This window comes from Pelobates fuscus, chromosome 2, assembly GCF_036172605.1.
Source record: "Pelobates fuscus isolate aPelFus1 chromosome 2, aPelFus1.pri, whole genome shotgun sequence".
NCBI lineage: Eukaryota > Metazoa > Chordata > Amphibia > Anura > Pelobatidae > Pelobates > Pelobates fuscus.
In genome coordinates, this window is record NC_086318.1 from 349,865,171 (window position 1) to 349,891,844 (window position 26,674).

General features: G+C 40.4%; 1 protein-coding gene across 1 annotated transcript in view; it reads right to left on the reverse strand.

Annotated features, from left to right (window-relative positions):
- Positions 1 to 1,485: 1,485 nt before the first annotated feature.
- Positions 1,486 to 26,674, reverse strand: part of SLC22A2 (solute carrier family 22 member 2) — a 54,589-nt gene continuing 29,400 nt past the window's right edge. The window contains exons 6-11 of the mRNA XM_063443607.1: positions 16,114 to 16,220; positions 14,974 to 15,188; positions 14,225 to 14,333; positions 12,184 to 12,296; positions 5,506 to 5,605; positions 1,486 to 1,640 (exon numbers count right to left, since the gene is read on the reverse strand). Of these exons, the coding sequence (XP_063299677.1) occupies positions 1,577 to 1,640; positions 5,506 to 5,605; positions 12,184 to 12,296; positions 14,225 to 14,333; positions 14,974 to 15,188; positions 16,114 to 16,220 (708 nt within the window). The 3' untranslated portion in view covers positions 1,486 to 1,576. The remainder of the gene's footprint in view (positions 1,641 to 5,505; positions 5,606 to 12,183; positions 12,297 to 14,224; positions 14,334 to 14,973; positions 15,189 to 16,113; positions 16,221 to 26,674) is intronic.

The window sequence follows — 26,674 nt, forward strand, 5'->3', positions numbered from 1 at the left end:
TCTCCTAAATCACAGTCAAAAAGCGGTGTGCGTGTGTAAAATTGAGGATTGAACAGTTACCTCCACACACGTTCTTCAACTTTTTGAATTTTTTGTCTGGCTAAAAAAAAGTTGCATCAAAGCACTCCACATGCAATACCTTGGGGTGTCTACGTTTCAAGTATGTACCCTTTTGTGGCGATATATAAAACTGGGGTATGTGATAAGCCCCAAGCTAAAGATAGGCCTATCAAAAGAAATACTCTCAATTTCAGCTCAAATTGTAAGTCATACAATTGTAACCGTACCTTCCCAAAATCCTGGCAAACCTATGCATGGGGGGCATGGGTGTCCTAAGGAGGCCTTGCAGAAAACAACCCGGGGTGTTTTCTTGCAATAACCAACAACAGGCTCTCCTAAATCACAGTCAAAAAGTGGTGTGCGTGTGTAAAATTGAGGATTGAACAGTTACCTCCACACACGTTCTTCAACTACTGTGGGGTGTCAACTTTTCAAATATATGCATGCTCATGGCAAGAAAATACATTGGGATATCTGATAAGGCCCCCAAAAGGAAGATAGGCAAACAAGATATTTAAAATTTGAAAAACACATATCAGACATTTTGCTTTGCACCCCCAGTGAACCCGACAAACGTATGCATGGGTGTTATCGCTGTACTCGGGAGATGATGCCGAGTACATATTGGGGTGTCCTTTGGCAGTAACACCTAACAGGAGCTTAGAATCTATGCCCAAAGTAGAATGTGTGAGTGAAAAATAACACCACAAAAACGTTTGACAGAGACTGGTGGTAGAATTAGTGCATGTAAAGTGTTGAAATGCCACCATGTGAAATGCCCTAGGGTGTGTACTTTTCAAAAACATACAGTTTGACGGAGGTGAATTACATTGGCCGGCTTCAGACATGTTCCAACTGGGACATGGGTGCATGATGGCCAGCTGTGTTTTTTTTTTTTTTTTTTTTTCATATTATTTTACTTTTTTTATTCTAGTAAATTATATGATATGATGAAAATCATGGTATCTTTAGAATGAAGATTTAATAGCGAGAAAAATTGTATATTATATGTATGGGTACAGTAAATGTGTAAGAGGCAAATTACATCTAAACACAACCACTGCAGAAATGTAAAAAGAGCCCTGGTCCTTAACGGTAATAAAATTGAAAAATGGCCTGGTCACTAAGGGGTTACGAAGCGGTAAAGTACAGTGTGATATGAAAAACACCATAGTTATGTGGTAGCTGAGTGTTGTCCATAGCCAGTGTAGTACAATGCCTGATCAGAAAGGTCTTACATATAGTCAGTGCAGGAGGGTGTAAAAAATGTGCACATGGACAATCTAAGAAGCACAGTTAAATACAATTACATGGGTTAGTAATTCAGGCAGAACACGTTTGTAGTCAATAAAATGGCAAAGGACAATTTATTATGATGCATTTAATTTTGGTGTGGTATTTAGAAAATATACTCAGGCACAAGGCAACAATGTTAGCAAATTTATTGATTTAACATTCATTTTAACATACCACGTTCAGCATTATAATTTGTTAATTAATCCGATAATCAATTTCTTTAGTCCTGATGCGTTGTGCAAACTTCTAAGTATGTTACGGGTTTCTTGTAAGCTTTTGCTTGTCTAAAAACATAGATAAATATAAAATATATCAACATAATCCTAGTAGACTATAAATAATTATTTAACAATGTGAGTGAATACATTGCATATATTCTTCATTCTCTCTCACATAATGTGGAATTTGGAAAATGTATGGGTGAGTGTGTACACAGCAACCTCTCCCCACAATGATGTTCCCGACATCCCATAATAAATATTGGGAAGTATCCATACAAGCTGAGACCCTGTGGACCTTCACATCCACTCATGTGTTGAATGCCAACATCCGGCATGAAATAGTATGATTAATTTCTGGGTTTTGGCATGTGTTGGTACAGAATTAGTACCAGATCATTTTTGCTAATCTAGAATGAAGGCATTTATACTTTTGTGAATATCACATAGCACCTGTCAGATACAGCTCAGGAACCCCAGATTACATACACATCCTTAGAGTGACTATTCATGGAATTTTAAATCTGGCCTAATGATTCATTCTTGAACAGTTTTGTTGTATATGTAACCCCTTCCTTACCTGCATTTGGAAATATAATAAAAAAAAATTCTGCATTAAATTGTTCCCAGTACCACTTGGATCTCCACTATACTGGGAAAGACAGTTTTGTTATAATGTGCCGTGATGAATGTGATTCACCGGTTTGAACCACTGGGACCCACTAAAATGGCAAGCCCATACTAGAATTGGGCATTCATATTCGGACGAATGTATTTTCGGGCGAAAATCTGATTTTTTTTGTCCATTTGTCCGAATACCTAATAACGAATGGGGAGCCTAACGAACAAATGAATGGGTGCTGAACAAAGTTCTTCCATGTGCCATTTGTTTGTTCGTTCATTCATAATTCACATTTGGACTTTTGTATTACACTGTCTATAATTCAAAAGGCCGAAAGCTTCATCCGAATGCATGAATGGGTCATTCTTTCGGGGAGCCTTTATTCTTCCTGCTCACTCCCCACCCATTGTCGGCAGTTGGGGGCCCCAAATAATCATATTTGATGGGAGTGAGCCGAACTAACTAATGCGCACCAAACGAATTAGCCATTTGTTTATTCGGATTACTTGAATTACAGACAACCCCACCCATTGCTGGCAGGTGGGGGCCCTAAGTAATAAAGAAGGAAGCCAATAGTTAGTCCCCACCTATTGTTGTCCCCACCCCAAGTACTAAAAGGGGGGGAACCTATTGTTCACCCTCAGAACCCACCCATTGCCAGCAGGTGGGGCCTTAAATAATATTGGGGTGAACTTTTTTGCTCCCTCCCAGTCCCCAACCATTGACGGAGGGAGGGGGCTCTAAATAAAAATGGGGGAAACCCATTGTTCCCCCCCAGCCTCCACCCATTAGTGCCGGGGGGGGGGGTATAATTGTAAAAAATTACTAACCCCCACCCAGTCACTAGGTGTCCCCAAGTTTCTAGTCACCCCCCAATAAATAAATACCCTACCTACTTTTTTTATTTTTATCTAAACTCAAATTTATTTTCAAAATGGATTGGTTGACGACACTAACCAACAAAGAACTCCTTGCCAGAAAATGTATACTGACAATAAATACCCTACCTATTTTTTATTTTTTTTTATTTATTTTTTATTAAGAATAATAAAAAAATATATATATATATATTTATTAAATTGTTCTTCTACCCCCACAGACCCCATACCACACAATAGCTTCCCAATACACACACACTGCCCCCATACAAACACAATTACCCCCCATACACACATACTGCCCCATACACATAACTACCGCCCATACACACAATACTCCCCATATACACACACACTGCCCCCCATGCACACAATTACCTCCCCCATACACACACTTCCCCCCTGTAAACACACTGCCCCCATACACACACTACCCCCATACCCACAATTACCCCCCATACACACACACACACTGCCCCCGTACACACAATTACCCCCATACACACACTACCCCCATACACAGACACTGCCCCAATTCACACAATTACCCCTCCATACACACACTACCCCATAAACACACACTGCCCCATACACACAATTACTCCCCCATACACAGAATACCCTCCATAAAAACACTACCCCCCATACACACACACTGCCCCCCAAACACACAATGACCTTCCTACATACACTGCCCCCACACACACAAACTACCCCCATACACACACAGCCCCTTATACAAACACACTACCCCCTTATACACACACACTGCTCCTATACACACACACTGCCCCTATACACACACACACACTGCCCCTATACACACACTGTCCCCCCATACACACACACTGTACTCCTCACACACACTGAACCCCCCCACACACACTGTACCTCTCACACAACCTGCCCCCACACACACATTGTACCCCTCACACACACTGTACCCCTCATGCACAAGTTGCCCCACATACACACACACTGCACCACACACACACAAACTACATCCTTCACAAACACAATGCACCCATGTACACACACACTGCATCCCTAACACTCACTCACTGCACCCCTGTACACACACACTGCACCCCTCACACACACACACACACATATTGCACAACACACACACACACATTACAGCCCCTATCCCGGAAGACCCCAGGTAAGTTGTCAAACTGTTCTTAAACAGTTTGACTACTTACCCTGGGAGGACACTACGGCACTACTGGCACCATAACCACTACAACGTAATGTAGTTATTGTACCTGGATTGTTTCTTTAAAAAATCTACTCCCAAGATTAGGGGCCCAGTACATGCCACAGCACTGTAAATGTATACATGTATACAACCTAGAAAATTATTTTGACTTAGGGTTCCTTGGAAAAATATTGAAATATTAAGGGCGCCTTGAACCTAAAAAGTTTGGGAACCACTGGTATAGTGTGATAAATGCCCATCTATACTTTTGCCAGCCATTTAGCTTGGGCTATTTAAAAGCTATTTTATTCATTTAGTAAGCTACCAGGGTAAAGTCATTGTGCTTTCTGCAGAAGATGTATTATAGTAAGACTTTTTTTTAAATGTATGTATTTATTTTAATAAAGACAAATATGACAGAAATTAGGCTCAATATATACTAAGCTTTTCAAATATTTTGATATTTGTTTATATACTGACACATATATTTAAATATCACTTTTTTATATTCTAATATTTTGAAGAAAATAATTTTCAAAGCTTATCCAAAAATATTGAATAATCTGAAAAAGAAAAGCTTATCTAACCGTTTTAAATTGAGGTTTAAGTGGGTAAATAGCTCAACCGGATGCTTTTTTGCAGTTTAACCCATTAAGGACCAAACTTCTGGAATAAAAGGGAATCATGACATGTCATGGCCAGGGCTGTGTTTGAATTGTGCTGCCTCTGCCCCTGATCTGCCTCTTTGTCAGTCTAAGCTAATCCTATGATTGTATCAGGCTACCACTTCTGATGATGTCAGCAGACAGCTTGTTTTTCTGAGGCAAACAGCATGCAGAGTCACAGCTTCAGGCTTGAATACAGTACGATTTTGTTATATTTATGGAGGCATGAGGGGTCCAGGGGGGCTAGATGGTGGTTTTAACACTATAGGGTCAGGAATACATGTTTTTGTTCCTGACCCTATAGTGATCCTTTAACTATTTTGCACAAATTTGTATGGAAATTCGTTCTTTATCAACAATTATGTGAATGCTGTAATTATCTGAATTTCAATCTAAATTGTCAGTTCATACAGTGGAGCTCCATCCATATCTCAATGCGTAGTGAGAAACTCCATAAGCCTGGCATAGCCGTGGCATGGTGGGAGTAAGCAAATTCACTCACAACCGTAGATTTAATAGCATGTTGCTGTGACACATCATTCATATAAGGGTAACAATTCCAACTTACTTATGCATTCCTTCTGCTTCTTCAATTGTTTCTGGAAGGGACAATCCTTTTGTTTCAGGAAGCAAGAGCACTAGAATTCCAGATAGTGTCCCAAGTACAGCTAAATTGACAGGACATAAAAGAAAATTATATTAATGTTTCCGGCTGTCCAAGGAAACCAGTTGGATATCACAGACACAGGGTTATAATTACTGCTGGAGCTGTGAGCAGGGGGTCAAGAGGTAATCACACACCCAAAGCTAACAGACAGATTAGGGAAACTAAACATGAGAATTGCAATTTGTTTAGGTTTGTCAGGCTATGGAATGTATAGCTCATAGAATGGACCAAGTGTTTGCAGGGATTTTGAGAAAGGCCATCGACATTATTATTATTATTATTATTATTATTATTATTATTATTATTTATTGAAACATTTGATTTTAAAAACCTTGCAGTTATAGTTTTTATATATATATATATATTTGTGTGTATGTATATATATATATATATATACAAAATACAGAATACAGAATCCAGCGCACTCGCTTATTAACTAAACAGCGATTTCAAATCTTAGAGATTGTAATAGTTTTATTTAAAAACACCTCACCTAGGCAAAAAATGATATATATTGAACAAAATTATAAACGCAACACTTTTGTTTCTGCCCCTATTTTTCATGAGCTGAACTCAAAGATCTAAGACTTTTTCTATGTAAACAAAAGGCCTATTTCTCTCAAATATTGTTGACAAATCTGTCTAAATCTGTGTTAGTGAGCACTTCTCCTTTGCCGAGATAATCCATCCACCTCACAGGTGTGGCATATCAAGATGCTGATTAGACAGCATGATTATTGCACAGGTGTGCCTCAGGCTGGCCACAATAAAAGGCCACTCTAAAATTTGCAGTTTTATCCCACATCAAAATGCCATAGATGTCACAGGTTTTGAGGGAGCGTGCCGTTGGCATGCTGACTGCAGGAATGTCCACCAGAGCTGTTTCCTGTGAATTGAATGTTATTTATCTACCATAAGCCATCTCCAAAGGTGTTTCAGAGAATTTGGCAGTACATCCAACCGACCTCACAACCGCAGACCATGTGTAACCACACCAGCCCAGGACCTCCACATCCAGCATCTTCACCTCCAAGATCGTCTGAGACCACCCACCCTTACAGCTGCTGCAACAATCGGTTTGCATAACCAAATAATTTCTGCACAAACTGTCAGAAACCGTCTCAGGGAAGCTCATCTGCATGCTCGTCATCCTCATCGGGGTCTCGACCTGACTGCCGTTCATCATTGTAACCGACTTGAGTGGGCAAATGCTCATATTCGATGGCGTCTGGCACTTTGGAGAGGTGTTCTCTTCAGGGATGAATCCCAGGTTTTCACTGTACAGGGCAGATGTATGACGTGTATGGCGTTGTGTGGGCAGGGCCGCCATCAGGGGGTGACAACCGTGACGGTTGTCACGGGCCCGGCGGTCCTGGGGGGCACAATTACTTTCTGCACATATATATAGCGATCATCGCTATATATATGTGCAGCCGCGGGCCCCCCGGCTCCCTATACTTGCAGAGGGGGCCCAGTGGACTGCAGAAGCACTTTCCAGCATTTCACTCGCTCTAACTCCCGCGAGACGGGCGGCCGTTCGAGCATTGCCATGGCAACGCTCCGCGCGGCGCGCACACCACATCTCGCGGGAGTAAGAGCAGGAAATGCTGTAAAGTGCTTCTGCAGTCCGCTGGGCCCCCTCTGCAAGTATAGGGAGCCGGGGGGCCCACAATTCCACCTGACCGGACCACCAGGGATCAAAGGATCTTCCCCCCTCCCTGAACCAGGTAAGAAACAGGGAAGGGGGAATAACAAAAATACATTTAAATTACTATTACTACATTTACATGCATACACTACTAAACACATACACACACTGCATTCATTACACTGACACTCACTGCACTAACACACTGCACTCACACACACACTGCATTCACTGCACTCACACTGCATTCACACTGCATTCATTACACTGACACACACTGCACTAACACACACACTGCATCCGCTGCACTGACACACACACTGCATCCGCTGCACTGACACACACACTGCATCCGCTGCACTGACACACACACTGCATCCGCTGCACTGACACACACACTGCATCCGCTGCACTGACACACACACTGCATCCGCTGCACTGACACACACTGCATCCGCTGCACTCACACTGCATTCACACTGCATTCACTACACTGACACACACACTGCATCCACTGCACTCACACTGCATTCACACTGCATCCACTGCACTGACACACACTGCACTAACACACACACTGCAACCACTGCACTGACACACACTGCATTCACTACACTGACACACACACTGCATCCACTGCACTCACACTGCATTCACACTGCATCCACTGCACTGACACACACTGCACTAACACACACACTGCATCCACTGCACTGACACACACTGCATTCACTACACTGACACACACACTGCATTCACTACACTGACACACACTGCACTAACACACACACACTGCATCCACTGCACTGACACACACACTGCATTCACTACACTGACACACACACTGCATTCACTACACTGACACACACACTGCATTCACTACACTGACACACACACTGCATTCACTGCACTGACACACACTCTGCCTTCATTGCACTGACACACACACACTGCATTCATTACACTGACACACACTGCATTCATTACACTGACACACACTGCATTCATTACACTGACACACACTGCATTCACTACACTGACACTCTGCATTCCCTACACTGACACTCTGCATTCACTACACTGACACTCTGCATTCACTACACTGACACACTCTGCATTCACTGCACTGACACACACTGCATTCACTACACTGACACATACGCACTGCATTCACTGCACTAACACTCACTGCACTAACACACACACTGCATTCACTGCACTAACACACACACTGCATTCACTGCACTAACACACACTCTTCATTCACTACACTAACACACACACTGCATTCATTACACTGACACACACTCTGCATTCACTGCACAAACACACACTGCACTAACACACTCACTGCACTAACACACACACTGCATCCACCGCACTGACACACACACTGCATCCACCGCACTGACACACACTGCATCCACCGCACTGACACACACACTACATTCACTACACTGACACACACACTGCATTCACTGCACTGACACACACTGCACTAACACACACACACACACACTGCATCCACTGCACTGACACACACACTGCATTCACTACACTGACACACTGCATTCACTACACTGACACACACTGCATTCACTACACTGACACACACTCTGCATTCACTGCACTAACACTCACTGCACTAACACACACTGCATTCACTGCACTAACATACACACTGTATCCACTGCACTAACACACACTCTGCATTCACTACACTAACACACACTCTTCATCCACTACACTAACACACATACTGCATTCATTGGGGGGGAGGCAGGCCGGCCGGGCGGGGGGGGGCAAAATTTCTGGTGGCGGCCCTGTGTGTGGGTGAGTAGTTTGCAGCATGTATGGCATCATGTGGGTGTGCGGTTTGCTGATGTCACCATTGTGGATTGAGTGGCCCATGGTGGCAGTGGGGTTATGGTATGGGCAGGCGTATGTTACGGACAACGAACACAGGTGCATTTTATTGATGGAATTTTGAATGCACAGAGATACCGTGATGAGATCCTTAGGCCCATTGTTGTGCCATTCATCCACGACCATCACCTCGTGTTGCAGTATGATAATGCACGGCCCCGTGTTGCAAGGATCTGTACACAATTCCTGGAAGCTGAAAATATCCCAGTTCTTCCATGGCCAGCATACTCAGCAGACATGTCAACCATTGAGCATGTTAGGGATGCTCTGGATCGGTGTATACGACAGCGTGTTCCAGGTCCTGCCAATATCCAGCAACTTCGCACAGCCATTGAAGAGGAGTGGACCAACATTTCACAGCCAACAATCATCAACCTGATCAACTCTATGCGAAGCAGATGTGTTGCACTGCGTGAGGCAAATGGTGGTCACACCAGATACTGACTGGTTTTCGGACCAACCTCCACCCCCCACTGACCCTCCCAGACCCCCCAATACAGTAAAACTGCACATTTTAGAGTGGCCTTTTATTGTGGCCAGCCTAAGGCACACCTTTGCAATAATCATGCTGTCTAATCAGCATCTTGATATGCCACACCTGTGAGGTGGATGGATTATCTCGGCAAAGGAGAAGTGCTCACTAACACAGATTTAGACAGATTTGTGAACAATATTTCAGAGCAATATTTACTTGGTAGACTTCGCTGAACACAAATATTAGTAAAACAGTAAAACATATCACAGCAATGATATTGTCAGTGAAAATTATGTTTTTTTGCATTTTTCACACACAAACGGCACTTTCACTGTGACAGATAACAATGTTACAATGTCACCATTGATAAATTTTAAGAATATATATTTTGAAACACGTCTTAATTCAGGACAACATTTAGAAACTATTTAGCATGGGTGTTTTTTGACGGTTGTAGATGCGTAACAGATTTTGGGGGGTCAAAGTTAGAAAAAGTGTGTTTTTTCATTTTTTCATCATATTTTATAAAAAAAATTATAGTAAATTATATGATATGATGAAAACAATGGTATCTTAGAAAGACTATTTAGTGATGAGAAAAACAGTATATAATATGTGTGGGTACAGTAAATGAGTAAGAGGAAAATTACAGCTAAACACAAACACCGCAGAAATTTAAAAACAGCCCTGGTCCCAAATAGTAAGAAAATTGAAAAGCGGTCTGGTCACTAAGAGGTTAAGCTATTAAGCTGTAGTTTTTCTTGTAACTATAGTGTCTATTTAAACTTTACCAGCTGCCACTGTATTTTACAAGGATAAGGTTACCAAATCAGCTGTAACTTTTCATAATTATTCATAAAAAAAATAAAACAAAATAATGGTCTGTACTAGAACAGTTGCATTTATTCACTTTTCATTGGATTGTAGAGAGAATTCCAAACGTAGGCCAAAATAGCCAAATGGAAAAATCTAGATATTTTTTTCCAATTTCTCTATGTTGACCTATGTGACAAACTGCCTTTTGCCACTGGATTTTTATGTGACAAACTGCCCTTTGCCCCTGGCTGTTGGAGGAGCCTGATTGCCAGCCTCCTGCCTCATGACTATGGCCCTGGGTTGTATGGCCCTTTAACCCCTTAAGGACACATGACATGCGTGACATGTCATGATTCCCTTCTATTCCAGAAGTTTGGTCCTTAAGGGGTTAAAGACATTATTTCGGCATATGGGAGTGTAACACACTTGTTCTGCCCCTTTGATTCCATGGGAGAATGTGCCTCTTCCCCTCCCCTTGCTTCCTGTCCCATTGTTCTCCAGCAGGGCGTTGTCCCAGGGACACTGCCAGACCAGTTTAAACTGGCTGCTTTGTCCCTCCTCAATCTTTCATCAGCCCTTGCAAAACTTTAACCCCATGGCAAATTTACTCTGTTCGTGGGATCTGAGCGCTGTTCACCTATATTGGGCGCTCAGATCCGAGCTATCTGGGGATAGGTTAAATGTGGGGATTCTGTGTAATATAATAGGATTTATGTATTTTTACTGTTAGTGTGAAATGGAGATATTTTCTGTACCTGGAGATAATTGAGTTTACTGCAGTGCCTTATGCCATTTATCTCCAGGATAGAGGGGAGGGATTTTACTGTGTATGTGGGAGTATTATTTTGATAATTAGTGTTCCCATTGGTTTGTGTCCCTTTTGTCACAGTTTACCACCAGGTCCAGGGGGTGTGCCTCTGGCCTGAAAACGTGTATAAAAGAAAGTCCTTTTGTGTGCATTAAACAGACCTGCTTTACCCCTTCATGAAGTCTTGGCTCATGTTTGGGGGATGGGATAACTATACTCCGGGGATTGCTATATCACAATACTCCCCAGAGTTTAAGCTCTTGTAAGAGTTTGTTCCTGGTTCCTGCTCTCTAGATTCTAGGAGGGGTTAACCCACTGGAAGCTGAACCCTGGTCTTGGGTCCAGAGTGGGTGGAGGACGGCAAGACCCCAACCAAGCTGCGGCGGTTCGTGGGGTCTGCAGTGGTTATGGTGTCGAGTGGAGTGCTTGGAGCCCTTGTGAGCACTAGGAGCATCCATCAGCGGAAGGTACCCAGTTGGGGTGCCAGGCGTTCCGTTACAACCTACATTTTAGTCTTTTTTTTTTTATTAATGTTTTTAAGGAAAATTGCTAAACAAAAAGAGTCTATCAAAAATTTTACAAAGTATTCCAGAACGCTTGATAAGGCTATCAAAGGCAATTGCCTATGTGAAGGGCAAAATGTTTTTGTAGTGCAAAAAGATAAGGGTACAACAACAATTAAACTGTTACAAATGGCTCCCTGAGTTTGTCAATGTCAGCATCCATAAATATTAAGAGTTAGAGGGGAAAAAGAGAGAGAGAAAAAGGAGTGGAAAAGGAGATGGGGAAGAATGAAGAGGGCGAAAAATAAATTTTTGATATTATGGGAATAGTTATACAACTTTGCAGATGCAGAATATTACTCAATGGAAAACAAAAAAGAAGACCCATGAAATTATGTCTTACCAAATACTATAAGTGGTAATTCTTTCCAGACATCTGCCAACCGGTAGACTAGAAATGGTGTAATGGTACCTCCAAGATCACACATTGATGAGCAAACCATTATTCCTAGATTCCTGAAAAAGAGAATGATGAATTATAATATTACAGATGTAAGGATTAATGTGTTTAGGATTTTGTTTGTTTGCTTTACCAGGCCATACACATTTACATTTCTCTCGTTATGAAGTGGTCATGAACAAGGCATGTAAGGTGAAGACTACATCTGGTATGTTGGACAATTTAGGTCTCCATTTCATATTTTTAGATATGATTTTCAAATAATTTTATATTTTTGGATAGATTTTTAAAATGATTTAGTAGTATGAAAAAACTTTTTTACTTTGCAATATTTTGGATATTGTTTGATATTTGAATATATTTCTTATATGTTACATATTTTTTATATTTGATTATTTTGAAAAAAATATTTTTAAAAGTTTATCCAAAAATGTGATATAATTTGGAAAGCTTAACCGACAATGATAAATTGGGGCCTTAGTTCAAAGTATCACAAGAATGAGTGATACACTGGAGATCGAAGAGGCGTCCTGTGAGTTAAATGTGAGGAGTACATTTTTTTTTTTATGTGATGCGTGAATAATTGCATGAATTACTTGCAAAAACATAATATTCAGGGATATAATTTTCAATTAGTGGGATAATAGCTTCTTCATCCAAGGAGATATCCGACTGCCATTCTGGAGTCAATAAGGATTTTTTTCCTAGTTTGTTGCAAAATTGGAAGCTCTTTGAACTGCGTTGTTTGCCTTCCTTTGGATCAACAGCAAAAACAAATGTGAGAAAGGCTGACGTGGATAGATGCATGTCTCTTTTCAGCTATATAACTATGTAAATAGATGTCATCCAAATATGGAGCAAGGAATGGTGGTGTCAATCATAAACATAATTACAGTAAAATACTCTTTATTTTATAAAACAAATACAAAGCCTCCTGTTTTGTTATACTGTTCAGAAATTCTTATCTCTGACTCCTGTTGTTTGCATATTGGACCCTGCAAAACCCTCCTTTATGTGATTAAAGTTCGATTTAAAAAAAAAAAAAGGCGATAAGAACAAGAGACACAGAAGAAAGAAAATAAACACTCTGTGCTGTAAAATTTGATTGACATTTAAAAAAAAATGTGGGGGCTGTGTGAATAACAGATAGGGGATGCATGGCTAAGGCTGTATAAACAAAGTGATTTAACTCCTAAACAGGAACTAAAAGGGAGCTAGGCACTGAGACTGCATGATGTACAAAACTGCTTCCTTAAAGGAATACTCCAAGGTAGTTGTTAACCCATGTTAATTTTGCTCTACAATGGATTTACAACTACTTGCTCTTACTGTCTGTCCCCCTATTTAAAAAAAAAAAGCCAGAAACTTACCTGCTTACAACAGACATCATTTTTGTACAGAACTAACATTAGGCAGTTCGGAACAGAACCATGTGTGCCAGAGGGGTAATCACATCCCTACATAAAATGACAGAATACTCTGTATGTGCATCTTTTCAAGCTAAAACATTGCACATACATATTGCCCCAATCATGATTACTTCAAAAAGCAGAAATGGTCACGGAGGTTGGAGTTATCATTTAAGTCCAAGTTGTTTTTAGGTGCTTAGAATATCCCTTTAATGAATTCTGAAAAGGAGGTTTCTTATCACTGTAGAACGTTAAACACAATTGTTTGTAGTCAAAAGGCTTGTGCTAGGAATGTCTGATTTCAACAGGCTTTTTCCCTATCAGAGTTATTCACTAAAGTGAGAATTCATTGTGATTTCAAAGTGAATTTCAAATTTAAGACCAAAGTAGCCAAACAGGAAGCATAACTGATTTAAAAAAGTTTTAAGATTCGGCTATTTTGACCTTAAGTTTGAAATTCACTTTGAATTCACTGTGAATTCTCATTTTAGTGAGTAGCCCGGTATATTTCTGTGCACAGTAGTTATACCATTTTAATAAGTACATAACCATCTCTTACAAACTTGATAGTATACCTGATAAATGTTGGATACAGCTCAGCATTCACCAAACAAATCATTTCATAGGAGAGTGTAATACCCATTCTGCTCACACAGCCCAGGGTTACTTTCAGCCAGTTTAATTCTAAAGCAAGGCAAATAACATATCAGTCAGCAGATCAGGGCTTGTGCAAATGTTAGTGTTCATTGTCTTGTTCGGTTCTTTATTAAAAGGAATGACTATGCGCAGCTGCTCTGCAATAAATCCGACTCTGTTTAAGATAAGTTCACACCATCTGCAAATGGAATCTTTAAACGGAAAGAATGCAGCATCTTTTGCCAAATATTTAGGGTTATTCAATAAAGTGTGAATTATCTCCAATTCAAAGTGCAGAGAAAGAGAATTCTACATTATAGGATAAAATAGCTGAATATGAATCACACTTTAGTGCAGGGATAGGCAACCTTCGCACTCCAGATGTTGTGGACTACATCCCCCATAATGCTCTTACACCTATAATGCTGGCAAAGCATCATGGGAGGTGAAGTCCAAAACATCTGGAGTGCCAAAGGTTGCCTATGCCTGCTTTAGTGTATAAACCTAACACATATTATTTTTTTACTTTTGTCCTTATATTCTTCTTCACTATTATAATATTTTTTAGGCAATATTTTTTAAATTGGCATTATAGCCAGTTTCCAGTATTTTGTTACTACTGAGTTATTGCTGCTTTAAATGATAATTTATGTATCCAAAATGTAAGATTTATTAGCGAATAGTTTACCATTTGGGATGAAGGCAGTGATTAGGCAGGAGATTCCTGTTACAATGCATCCTACAGCCCATGGATAACGGCGCCCGATTCGATCCACAGTAACAATTATTATCAGAGCAGCAGGGAATTCAACCATAGCAGAGACGAAAAAGTCAAAATGTATGTTTTCACCAGTAGTTCCCATATGCATGATCAATCCCTGGTAAATTACAGCACAGGTAAACCTGCAGAGTATGGAAAGGACACAGCGAGTTCCTTACAATAAGAATTATAAAGGCCTCAACCCACCCACACATATTTTTTAAAAAAATGTTTTGCTTGCTCCTTGATTTGAGGGGAGAAACTCAGGAAGTACCTTGCTGCCTTCTCAAAGAAATATGCAGTTAGAAAAATGAAAAAAATATTTATAAATATATATCACACTTCTGGTCATGGCAGGTGCTCCCATTAGACAGTTACCTACTATCCTGTTCACTGTTACTACCTATAACAATTTTGTGAATGCTTTGGCCTTCTAATATAGTCATGCTAAAAGAATAAGATCCCATACTGATTTTACCAAGGATAGGGTCAAAGAAGAGCATCACCTACTGACCTTACCAAGGCTAGGGTCAAAGAAAAGCATCGCCTACTGACGTTACCAAGAATAGGGCCAAAGAAGACCATCACCTAGACACCTACTGACCTTACCAAGGCTAGGGTCAAAGAAAAGCATCACCTACTGACTTTACCAAGAATAGGGTCAAAGAAGACCATCACCTACTGACCTTACCAAGAATAGGGTCAAAGAAAAGCATCACATACTGACGTTACCAAGAATAGGGTCAAAGAAAAGCATCACCTACTGACTTTACCAAGAATAGGGTCAAAGAAGACCATCACCTACTGACCTTACCAAGAATAGGGTCAAAGAAAAGCATCACATACTGACGTTACCAAGAATAGGGTCAAACAAAGCATCACCTACTGACGTTACCAAGAGAGTCAAACAAAAGCATCACCTACTGAGTACTGACGTTACCAAGAATAGTGTCAAAGTCAAGTTTTCTTGACGGTGGTAAGAGCATGCATTGTGTTAGAACAAAGGCAGGAAATTATAAACAGTGCTGTAGACATTAATGATGATTACGAGTACAGGGCATGCATTACCAGATATACATCAAAATAAAGGTATGTTTCCTAATCTGTGGTGTCCTGACCAAGTCCATAAATGATGGAATCTGTTTTTCATCTCCTTCTTCATCCACAGTTAAATTCTAGGATAAAAGAAAAAAAGTTATTTTAAATTAAATTAAAATTAATGTGTCTCCATGTTTGTGTCTATCTATCTATCTATCTATCTATCTATCTATCTATCGCCAAATGATTAATTAATCGGACCCATCCATAGGCCTCCCTACCCTCCTGATTTTGGCAAGACAGTCATGATTTACGGTCCTGTACCATAATTCCGACGTGGTTCCACAATGACCCGCTTTTCACAACACTTATAGTGCAAGCGTGTCTTTTGGCGCGCTTGCGCTATGCTCAAGGCATTACCACCCTGCAGAAAGCACTGAAATAGTGGGACGGCTTGGATGATGGACAAGCAGCCTAGAGTGCATTCATGACAGGCTAACCGGACAATTCTTTGGGTGTACAAAATTGGGCCTCTGGTCCACACCCCTTTTACCCCATCCCATTGGCGTTCCAATTCACAGTATGGCGGATTTGGCAGATATGCATCCATTATATCTGCCTAGACTAAGGACTGTATTTTAGAAATTCTTGGTAGCAATGCTATGATATTCAATCACATTGGATGTCCTGGATAATTCATATACTATGGTGTCTATGAGAAAATAAGAAGAAAAAAAAAAGGCTTAAAGAAATAAATATTGGAATATCGCAAGCCAATATCCTGGGAGAAGGGAAGGTAGTCGCCTCCTGTATTTACCTAAAAGAAAAGTTTAACCTGGCAGCCAATAATTTGTCATTTTCTTCCAGAATTACTATGCAAGGAAAACAGAATTATTGATCTACTAGATCACATAAACTAGTAAGAAAGAAACTTCCTTAAGTCTGTACCTGTGGTCTGTCAAATAAAAATACATACAGATTACACATTTACAGAAACATATACATGTAAATTAATATACTTACAAATTAGCAGTAGAGCAAGGAGTGAAAATGAGCTAATTAGTAAATAGGAATTTATTGAGAGCCCAATATCAGCTGCAGGTTCATTAAATAGAGGTAGCGCTACAATGATCATATGAGTTAAAGGGACTCTCCAGTGCCAGGAAAACAAACCGTTTTCCTGGAACTGCAGGTCCCCTCTCCCTCCCACCCCCCATCCCAAGTTGCTGAAGGGGTTAAAACCCCTTCAGTGACTTACCTGTATCCAGCGCCAATGTCCCTCGGTGCTGGGTCAGGGTCCGCCCACGCTCCTCCCCCGCTGACGTCCTCCGGCGGGGGAGACCTTTTGAGCATGCACGGCCGCCGGCGGGGGAGACCTAATGCGCACGCAAAGAAAGCATTGCACTGAGAAATCTAATGAAGAAAGATAAGGTTACGATTAGAGCTGCAGACAAAGGAGGAGGATTAGTGATTCAGAACACCTCTGACTACATGAAAGAAAATCAACTAGGGGAATACTGAATTAAAAATAATATGACTATACCAATTCTTTATTCCCCAGATTAACAGTGTTTTACCATCTACCCAAAATTCACAAACGGCTGAATAACCCTCCCGGACGTCTGATTAATTTCCGGCATTAGATCGTTGACATAGAATCTATCTGAATATGTGGATACATTTTTGCAGCCAATAACGGTAAAACTCAAGTCACATCTTAGAGATACCACTCACATTATACAGATTTTATCTTCAATTAAATGGCAGGAGGATAACATTTTGGTTACAGCTGACGTTACGTCACTGTATACTGTTACCATCTGTAGAATTTTCATATGCTCCAGCTTTTATCACCCGAATTATGTAAAATTTTAACGCAAAAATTTGAATATTCTGAAAGGAGACCCCATCCAAGATCAGATACTAGGTCCAGAACCTAGGGTTATCTGTTCCAAAGCTCACAATCTCCAGACACTACTAGCTCCAACCATTAAGAATTTTACTACAAATTCAGTATCAAAAAACCCTAAATTGGAATGGGGTTTTTGGAAGTGTGGAAAATGTAGAGGATGTATAAATAATCCAAACTAAGCACGTACTGTAAGGAATTCTCTCATCCATTAACCAATGAGACATTTCCTATCAATAATCATCTTAAATGTAACACTAAGGGACTTATATATTTTTTAAGCTGCCCCTGCGATAACATTTATACCAAAAGAACTTTTAAAACTAGAGTAGGGGAAGATATCCGCAATATCAAGAAAGGCCTCCCCTCGCTTAATCTTTCCAAACATTTTGAGCTAGCACATGGAAGAAACCCTAATGGATTGGAATTCTTTGCAATTGAGAAAATTAACACCCCATAGAGGAGAGGTAATTTAGAAAAATAACTCGACAAAGCAGAAGCCAAGTGAATATTCCAATTAGATACCCTAGAACCAAATGGCCTCAACGTAGACTTTGAGTTGAATGCTTGTCTCTAATTACTATTTACACCATTTACATTTCTAATTACTTATTTATATTTTTATTTATTATTTTTATTTTATTGATTTATTTTTATTTTATATATCTTTTTCATTTTTTTTTCTTCTATTATTTTTTTCCTTTCTTTTCTTTTCACTATTCAACTCAGGGATCTCCAGGTTATTAGTCAACTCATTAGTGTCAGAGCCCTTTACTATATATTAATTGCATTTTTTTTACAGTTGTATATTTAGTCCTCCAACCATGCAATTATTCATGTTACATAGATCACCTTATATTCATTTAGATATTTTACCAATTGTTGATTGCTATTTATTGCTTCTCCACTTCCCTCTCTATATTTCCTTATTTTTATTAATATTCCTTAATGGTACATCTATTGTCAATATGGGTTTCTTCGACAAATGGATGCACTGTTTAATGTATTTATATATTTATTTATGATTGTCTCATATGCTTAGAAGTTATCTTTTATTAATGTATAAATGATCTTGAAAAAAGCATTGAAAGTCATGTTCCAGTGTTTGCAGATGACACAAAACTCTGTAAAGTAATACAATGTGAGCAAGATATTACTTTGCTGCAGAGGGATTTAGATAGACTGGGGGACTGGGCACTAAAATGGCAGATGCAATGTTATGCACTTCGGCGTAAAGATTGCACAAGCAACGTATACCCTTAATGAAAGCAAATTACGGATTACAACACACGAAAAGGACTTGGCAATTGTTATAGACAACAAACTATGCAACAATGTGCAATGTCAATCAGCAGTGGCTAAGGCCAGCATGGTATTATCATGCATGAAAAAGGGCATTCATTCTCGGGATGAGAATATCATTTTGCCCCTTTATAAATCACTGGTAAGACCACATATTGAATATGCTGTGCAATTTTGGGCTCCTGTTGTAAAGAAGGATATTATGGCACTAGAAAAAGTGCAGAGGCGGGCTACAAAATTAATAAAAGGAATGGAATATATCAGCTATGAAGAAAGGTTAACAAATTTAAACCTATTTAGTTTAGAAAAACGTCGCCTGAGAGGGGATATGATAACATTATACAAATATATTCGGGGCCTATACAAACCATTGTGTGGAAATCTATTCACAAACCGTACTTTACATAGGACACGAGGTCATGCGTCTGGAAGAAAGAAGATTTCGTCTAAGGCAAAGAAAAGTTTTATTTTTATTCTTTATTTTTGTAGTGCATATGCTTATAACAGACGGTTGTGAGGTACCCCAAAGGCATTCCTCCAACGCTTACGTAGGTTAACATTGAGGTATTTGCATAATCGAGCACAATTTTTACATTTAAGGATAGTTGCTTAGTAAACAGTATATTTGTAAACAGTGTATTTTTAAACATGCTAACGGCATGAGGCAAGGTAAGAACATTGTTGGTTTTTAAGCTGAAAATACTCATTGCCTGATCTAGTCATCTATTGACGAAGATATGTACATATGGTTAAGCAGATGAATAATGACAGTGTTATGGTGACTTGTGTGTGCTTAACCCCTTAAGACCGGAGGGCGTACTATTACGTCCTTTTTAAAGCGGCTCTAAACGCCGCAGTGCGTAATAGTACGCCCTCCGGTCTTTCCTTACTTACCCGGTCGCCGGCGGTCCCACGCCGGTGATCGCGGTTGGGGGAACTCCCAGGGAGCCCCCCCCCCGTGGCAGATCTTCCTCCTCCGGACCCCCCGGCCATGTGAGAGTGAGGTCCTTGCGAGGACCTCACAATCACATGGCCGCTGGCTGCTGTATTGCCAGCAGGGAGACTGCCTGTAATGACAGGTGGTCCCCCTGCTGGCTGAAAATAAAATAAAATAAGTGTTAAAAGTGTAAAAAAAAAATATATATATACTTAGATCATATATATATATATTATATGATCTAAGTATATATATACACATATACATACACACACGTACACTGTATAGGTGTATTTTACTATTAATATATATATAATTATATACATATATATTAATATCAAATTACACGTAGACTGATACTGATGAAATATATATATAATTATTGTTATATATATATTTATATATAATATAAAAAAATTAAATATGTAAATACGTTAAAAAATAAAATAAATAAAATAATTAAAAAAAAATAATTAAAAAATATATAGATGTGTGTTATTTCGTTCTAACTGTATTGTGATATTAATATATATATATTTATATAAAAAAAACACGTAGAACAAAATAATATATATATCTATATACATAAATATATACGTATATATCACTATATATATACCTATATATATATATAAATATTTAAAAAAAATTATATATATATACACATATATATTCACATACGTATATATATACATATATTAATTCTACATATATATTTATGTAATATTTTTACATAATTTGGTATCTTAATTAATTACAATTAGCGGGACCTGCCTGACAACCCATGCCGAAAGTAAAGGGAATTTAATTTGCACAATATTTAACCCTATAACTTTCCAAGACATCGTAAAAACTGTACATGGGGGGTACTGTTTTACTCGGAATACTTCGCTGAACACAAATATTAGTGTTTCAAAACAGTAAAATGTATTACAACGATGATATCGCCAGTAAAAGTGAAGTTTTTTGCATTTTCCACACACAAACAGCTCTTACACGGACGATATTATTGCTGCGATACGTTTTACTGTTTTGAAACACAAATATTTGTGTTCAGGGAAGTCTCCCGAGTACAACAGTACCCCTCATGTACAGGTTTTATGGTGTTTTCAAAAGTTACAGCGTCAAATATAAGGCTTGTGTTTCATTTTTTTCACATTCAAATTTGCCAGATTGGGTACCTTGCCTTTGAGACCCTATGGTAGCCCAAGAATGAAAATTACCCCTATGATGGCATACCATTTGCAATAGTAGACAACCCAAGGTATTGCAAACGGGGTATGTCCAGTCTTTATAGTAGCCACTTAGTCACAAACACTAGCCAAAATTGGCGTTTTTTGAATTTTTCACACACAAACAAATACTAACGCTAACTTTGGCCAGTGTTTGTGACCAAATGGCTACTAAAAAAGACTGGACATACCCCATTTGCAATACCTTGGGTTGTCTACTATTGCAAATGGTATGCCATTATGGGTGTAAATTTAATTCCTGGGCTACTATAAAGTCCCAAAGGCAACGTAACCAATCTGGCGAATTTCAATTTCAAATGTAACATGCTATATTTGACCCCGTAACTTCCCAAAACTCCATAAAACCTGTACATAGGGGGTACTGTTTTACACGTGAGACTTTGCTGAATACAAATATGTGTATTTTATTGCAGTAAAAGCAAACAGTATTATGACGTTGACAGTTAAAATGTCATGTAGAACTAAAAAAATAACAACATTTCTTATTTTCTCCCATCTTTTTCATATTAAATTATGTTTCATAGCTAAATATTTGATATTAAATTAAAGCCCTGTTTCCCCTGAATAAAATGATATATAATAAGGGGGGGGGTGCATTTAATTTGAAAGAGGTGAATTACGGTTGGACAGACATATAGCGCAAATGCCAGGTTGTCAGGGTACCTGTGGTCTCTACCTCCGAAAGAGGTAGAGACTTAGCTGTTCCTCCATCCAGACGGCCTGATGGCTCCCTTCCCCAAGGTCTATCCGGTCATGCAAGGCCGGCCGCGAGGGAGTGACTGCCTTTTACAGCATCTAGGCAGGAAGTTGTCATCAGGACACTCCTCCGGAACGACCTGTCACTCAATTGCTGCAGGACCAATCAGGACGCCTCGGAGGCGTGGTTACTGCTCTGAACAGGGTATTTAACAGAGCTTCTTTCATTAGCTCATTGCCCTGTCGTGGTTCTAGCTTGTTCTAGTCACTCAGTGCTTGTGTATTCTATTATCCCTTTTGGTTTTGACCCGGCTTGTTTACCTTACTCTGCTTATCTCTGTTACCCTTGATTCGGCTTGTCTCTCGCTTACCTGTCTTCTGTTACCCTCGACCTCGGCTTGTCTTTGACCATTCTATACTGTACTACTTACGTTAGTCCGGCCATTCTAAGGTCCGGTATACGTATCTGGCTACTGTTTGTACTTTGCGTGTTGGATCCCTGTCCCGATCCTGACATTACGACAGGGCCAATGGATCCTGCAAGTACAAACAGTCAGCTGGCTTCTCCTGATCCTAGGTTTGAAGCCATGGATCACAGAATGGATCAGATGGCGCTTGCGCTACAGGCTCTATTATCTCGTGCCAATAACCCACCAGAGGAGATACGTAATACCCCTGTTTCTCCTGTCGGTTCAGGTCTAGAGGTAGCCACAGTGGGTGCTTCTTCTCGCATTACCCCCCCAGTACGCTATGGTGGGGCTCCTGAGAAGTGTCGTGGTTTCTTAAACCAAATTAGTATCCACTTTGAATTGCAACCTCGCTCTTATCCTACAGATAGGGCAAAGGTAGGATTTATTATCACCCTACTTATTGAGAAAGCTCTGAGATGGGCCAACCAATTATGGGAGAACGATAACCCATTAGTTTATAACTATAACGCCTTTGTAGCTGCTTTTAGAAGAACATTTGACCCTCCAGGTAGAAAGGTTAATGCAGCCAGATTACTGTTGCGTCTGAAACAGGAGAACCGAACACTGGTGGATTATGCACTAGAGTTCAGGTCTCTGGCGTCAGAAGTCAAGTGGAATGAGCAGGCGTATATGGATGTATTTTTGAATGGCTTATCTGAAGTAATTCTTGATGAGGTTGCTACCAGAGAACTCCCTGAGAATTTAGAGGATTTAATTTCGTTCATCTCTCGTATAGATGAACGTTTAAGAGAGAGACAGAACACTCGAGAGAGGAACCGGAGACCTTCTTTTAGGTTAGCCCCCGCTTTTCCAAGTCCTGACTCCACGGTATCTTTGCTTCCTGAACCTATGCAGATAGGGTATACCCGCCTCTCTGAGGAGGAAAGACAGTACAGGAGAAGAGAGGGTTTGTGTATGTATTGTGGAGCTAAGGGTCATTTACTCTCGAACTGTTCTAACCGCCCGGGAAACGCTCGCACCTAAGTCTCTCTAGAGGACAGGCCTTGGGTGTTTCTATTTTGTCCTCTACTCCTAATTATAAAGATCACAGGCTTCTGCTACCAGTTTCCTTAACTTGCGGGAAGGAAGTAGTAAGGGCTATGGCTTTGATAGATTCCGGTGCTGCTGAGAATTTTATCGACCAAGCCTTTGCTAGTAAAAACAATTTCCCATCCCAGCTAAGGGAGACACCCTTGGCCGTTGAGGCCATAGATGGTAGACCACTACTAGACCCTGTTATCTTTCGTGAGACCATACCCATTGATTTAAATGTTGGTATCCTACACGTTGAGAATTTATCTCTTCTGCTCATTTCGTCTCCTTCCGTTCCCATAGTTCTGGGGTACCCATGGTTGAGAGAACATAACCCTATTATCGATTGGGAGTTAGGGGAGATACTCTCGTGGGGCCAGGGCTGCCAGGATCGGTGTTTGTGCAAGGTTTCTCCATTAGCTAATATTAACATACAGGAGAATCCTACTCAGTCCACAGAAAGACAAATACCAGACCTTTACCTAGACTTAAGGGCAGTGTTTGACAAGAAGAATGCCGATTCTTTGCCGCCACACAGGTCATTTGACTGTAAAATTAAGCTTCTACCCGGGACTATGCCTCCGAGGGGCCATGTATATCCTTTGTCTGTTCAGGAAAACTCGGTTCTAGAGGAGTATATTCAGGAGAATTTAGAAAAGGGATTCATCAGGAGGTCTTCTTCTCCGGCCGGGGCGGGGTTCTTTTTCATTAAGAAGAAGGATGGCACGCTGAGACCTTGTATCGATTACCGAGGCTTGAATAAAATAACTGTCAGAAATGCCTATCCTATCCCACTGATTACCGAGTTATTTGATCGTCTTAAGGGCTCCAAAATCTTCACCAAGTTAGATCTCAGAGGGGCTTACAATTTGGTGAGAATCCAGCAAGGTCACGAATGGATGACGGCATTCAATACTCGGTATGGCCATTACGAATACACTGTTATGCCATTTGGACTATGCAATGCTCCTGCAGTATTTCAAGATTTGATTAATGAGGTACTTAGGGAGTTTCAGCATGATTGTGTTATTGTTTACCTGGACGACATACTAATACACTCTAAGGAGATTGAGACTCACCATAGACAGGTCAGAAAGGTGTTACACAAACTTCTGCAACATGGTCTATACTGCAAATTGGAGAAGTGCAGTTTTGATCAGTCTCAGGTAGACTTTCTTGGGTACGTGATTTCTGGGGAAGGTTTTAAAATGGATCCTGGTAAACTCCAATCTATTTTAGACTGGCCTTTGCCCAAAGGACTCAAGGCTATCCAAAGGTTTATTGGTTTTTCCAACTACTATAGGCGCTTCATTAAGGGTTACTCCTCTATCATTGCGCCTATTACCAATATGACCAAACAAGGGGCTGATACTAAGTTCTGGTCTGAGGAAGCTCTTGGTGCTTTTAAGACTCTCAAGGAACTTTTTGCCTCAGCTCCCATTCTAGTTCATCCTGATACGACTCTGCCTTTCTTGCTCGAGGTCGATGCTTCTGAGACAGCAGTTGGGGCTGTTCTGTCTCAAAGGTTAGGGGTGGATAAACCGTTACACCCTTGTGGTTTCTTCTCTAAAAAAATTTCTGGGCCTGAGAGCAGATATGACATCGGGGAGAGGGAACTGTTAGCGGTCATTAAGGCTTTAAAGGAGTGGAGACATTTACTGGAAGGGACACTACACCCTGTTACTATTCTTACGGATCATAAGAACCTGTCTTATATTGGGGAGGCTAAGCGCTTGTCCGCCAGGCAGGCTCGCTGGGCCTTGTTCCTCACTCACTTTAATTATGTACTTACGTATAGACCTGGTTCTAAGAACTCTAAAGCCGATGCTTTGTCTCGTCAATATGAACCATCCACTATAACTGAACCACTTCTGTCCTCCATAGTTCCTAAGGGGAATATCATCGCGAACACGAATCTCAGGATTCACTCTCCATTGCTTTCTGAGATCATGAAGTTTCAGCATTTGGCACCCAAACAGACTCCTGGGGATCGACACTTCGTTCCTGCCGCTCTCCAACTGGAGGTGCTACGCTGTCTCCATAACAGCAAGGTGGCTGGGCATCCTGGCATCCGTAAGACTTATGCGCTGGTCTCTAAAGATTTTTGGTGGCCTGACTTACGCAAGGATATTAAAGAATTCATCGGGGCATGTGAAGTTTGTACCAAGACCAAGCTACCCCATTCGCTTCCATGCGGATTTCTGCACCCTTTAGAGGTTCCTGAAAAGCCTTGGTCCTGCCTGGCAATGGACTTCATTGTTGATTTGCCTATCTCTAAAAAGCAGACTGTCATCCTCACTGTGGTAGACAGATTTACTAAAATGGCTCACTTCATTCCCTTACCTAAACTCCCATCTTCGCCCGAATTAGCGGAGATATTCGCCAGGGAGATTTTCCGTTTGCATGGGATACCTTCCCAAATTGTCTCTGACAGAGGCTCCCAATTTGTTTCCCGTTTTTGGAGATCATTCTGCTCCCAACTAGGCATCAAATAGAATTTCTCCTCTGCCTATCATCCGCAGTCCAATGGAGCTGCTGAACGCACTAACCAAAAAGTTGAACAATATTTACGTTGTTTCGTTTCAGAACACCAGGACGATTGGGTCGGTTTGATTCCATGGGCGGAGTTTGCACATAACAATCTCATTTGTGATTCTACGCATTCTAGCCCTTTTTTCTTGAATTATGGCTTTCATCCTTCCATCCTTCCTTCGGAGTCTTCTTCTCAAGGGATACCGTCGGTGGATGTTCATGTTGCCAATTTAAGAAAGTTGTGGGATCAAACTCGACAAATCCTTCTGCACAATTCTACGCTGGTTAAAAAACACGCTGACAAACGTAGAAGGGCAGCACCGGTGTTTGTTCCAGGCGATAGAGTATGGTTAAGTACTAGAAACATTCGGTTAAAAGTGCCGTCCATGAAGTTTGCTCCTCGATATATTGGACCTTACAGGGTACTGTCTCAAATTAACCCAGTTGCGTATCGTTTAGC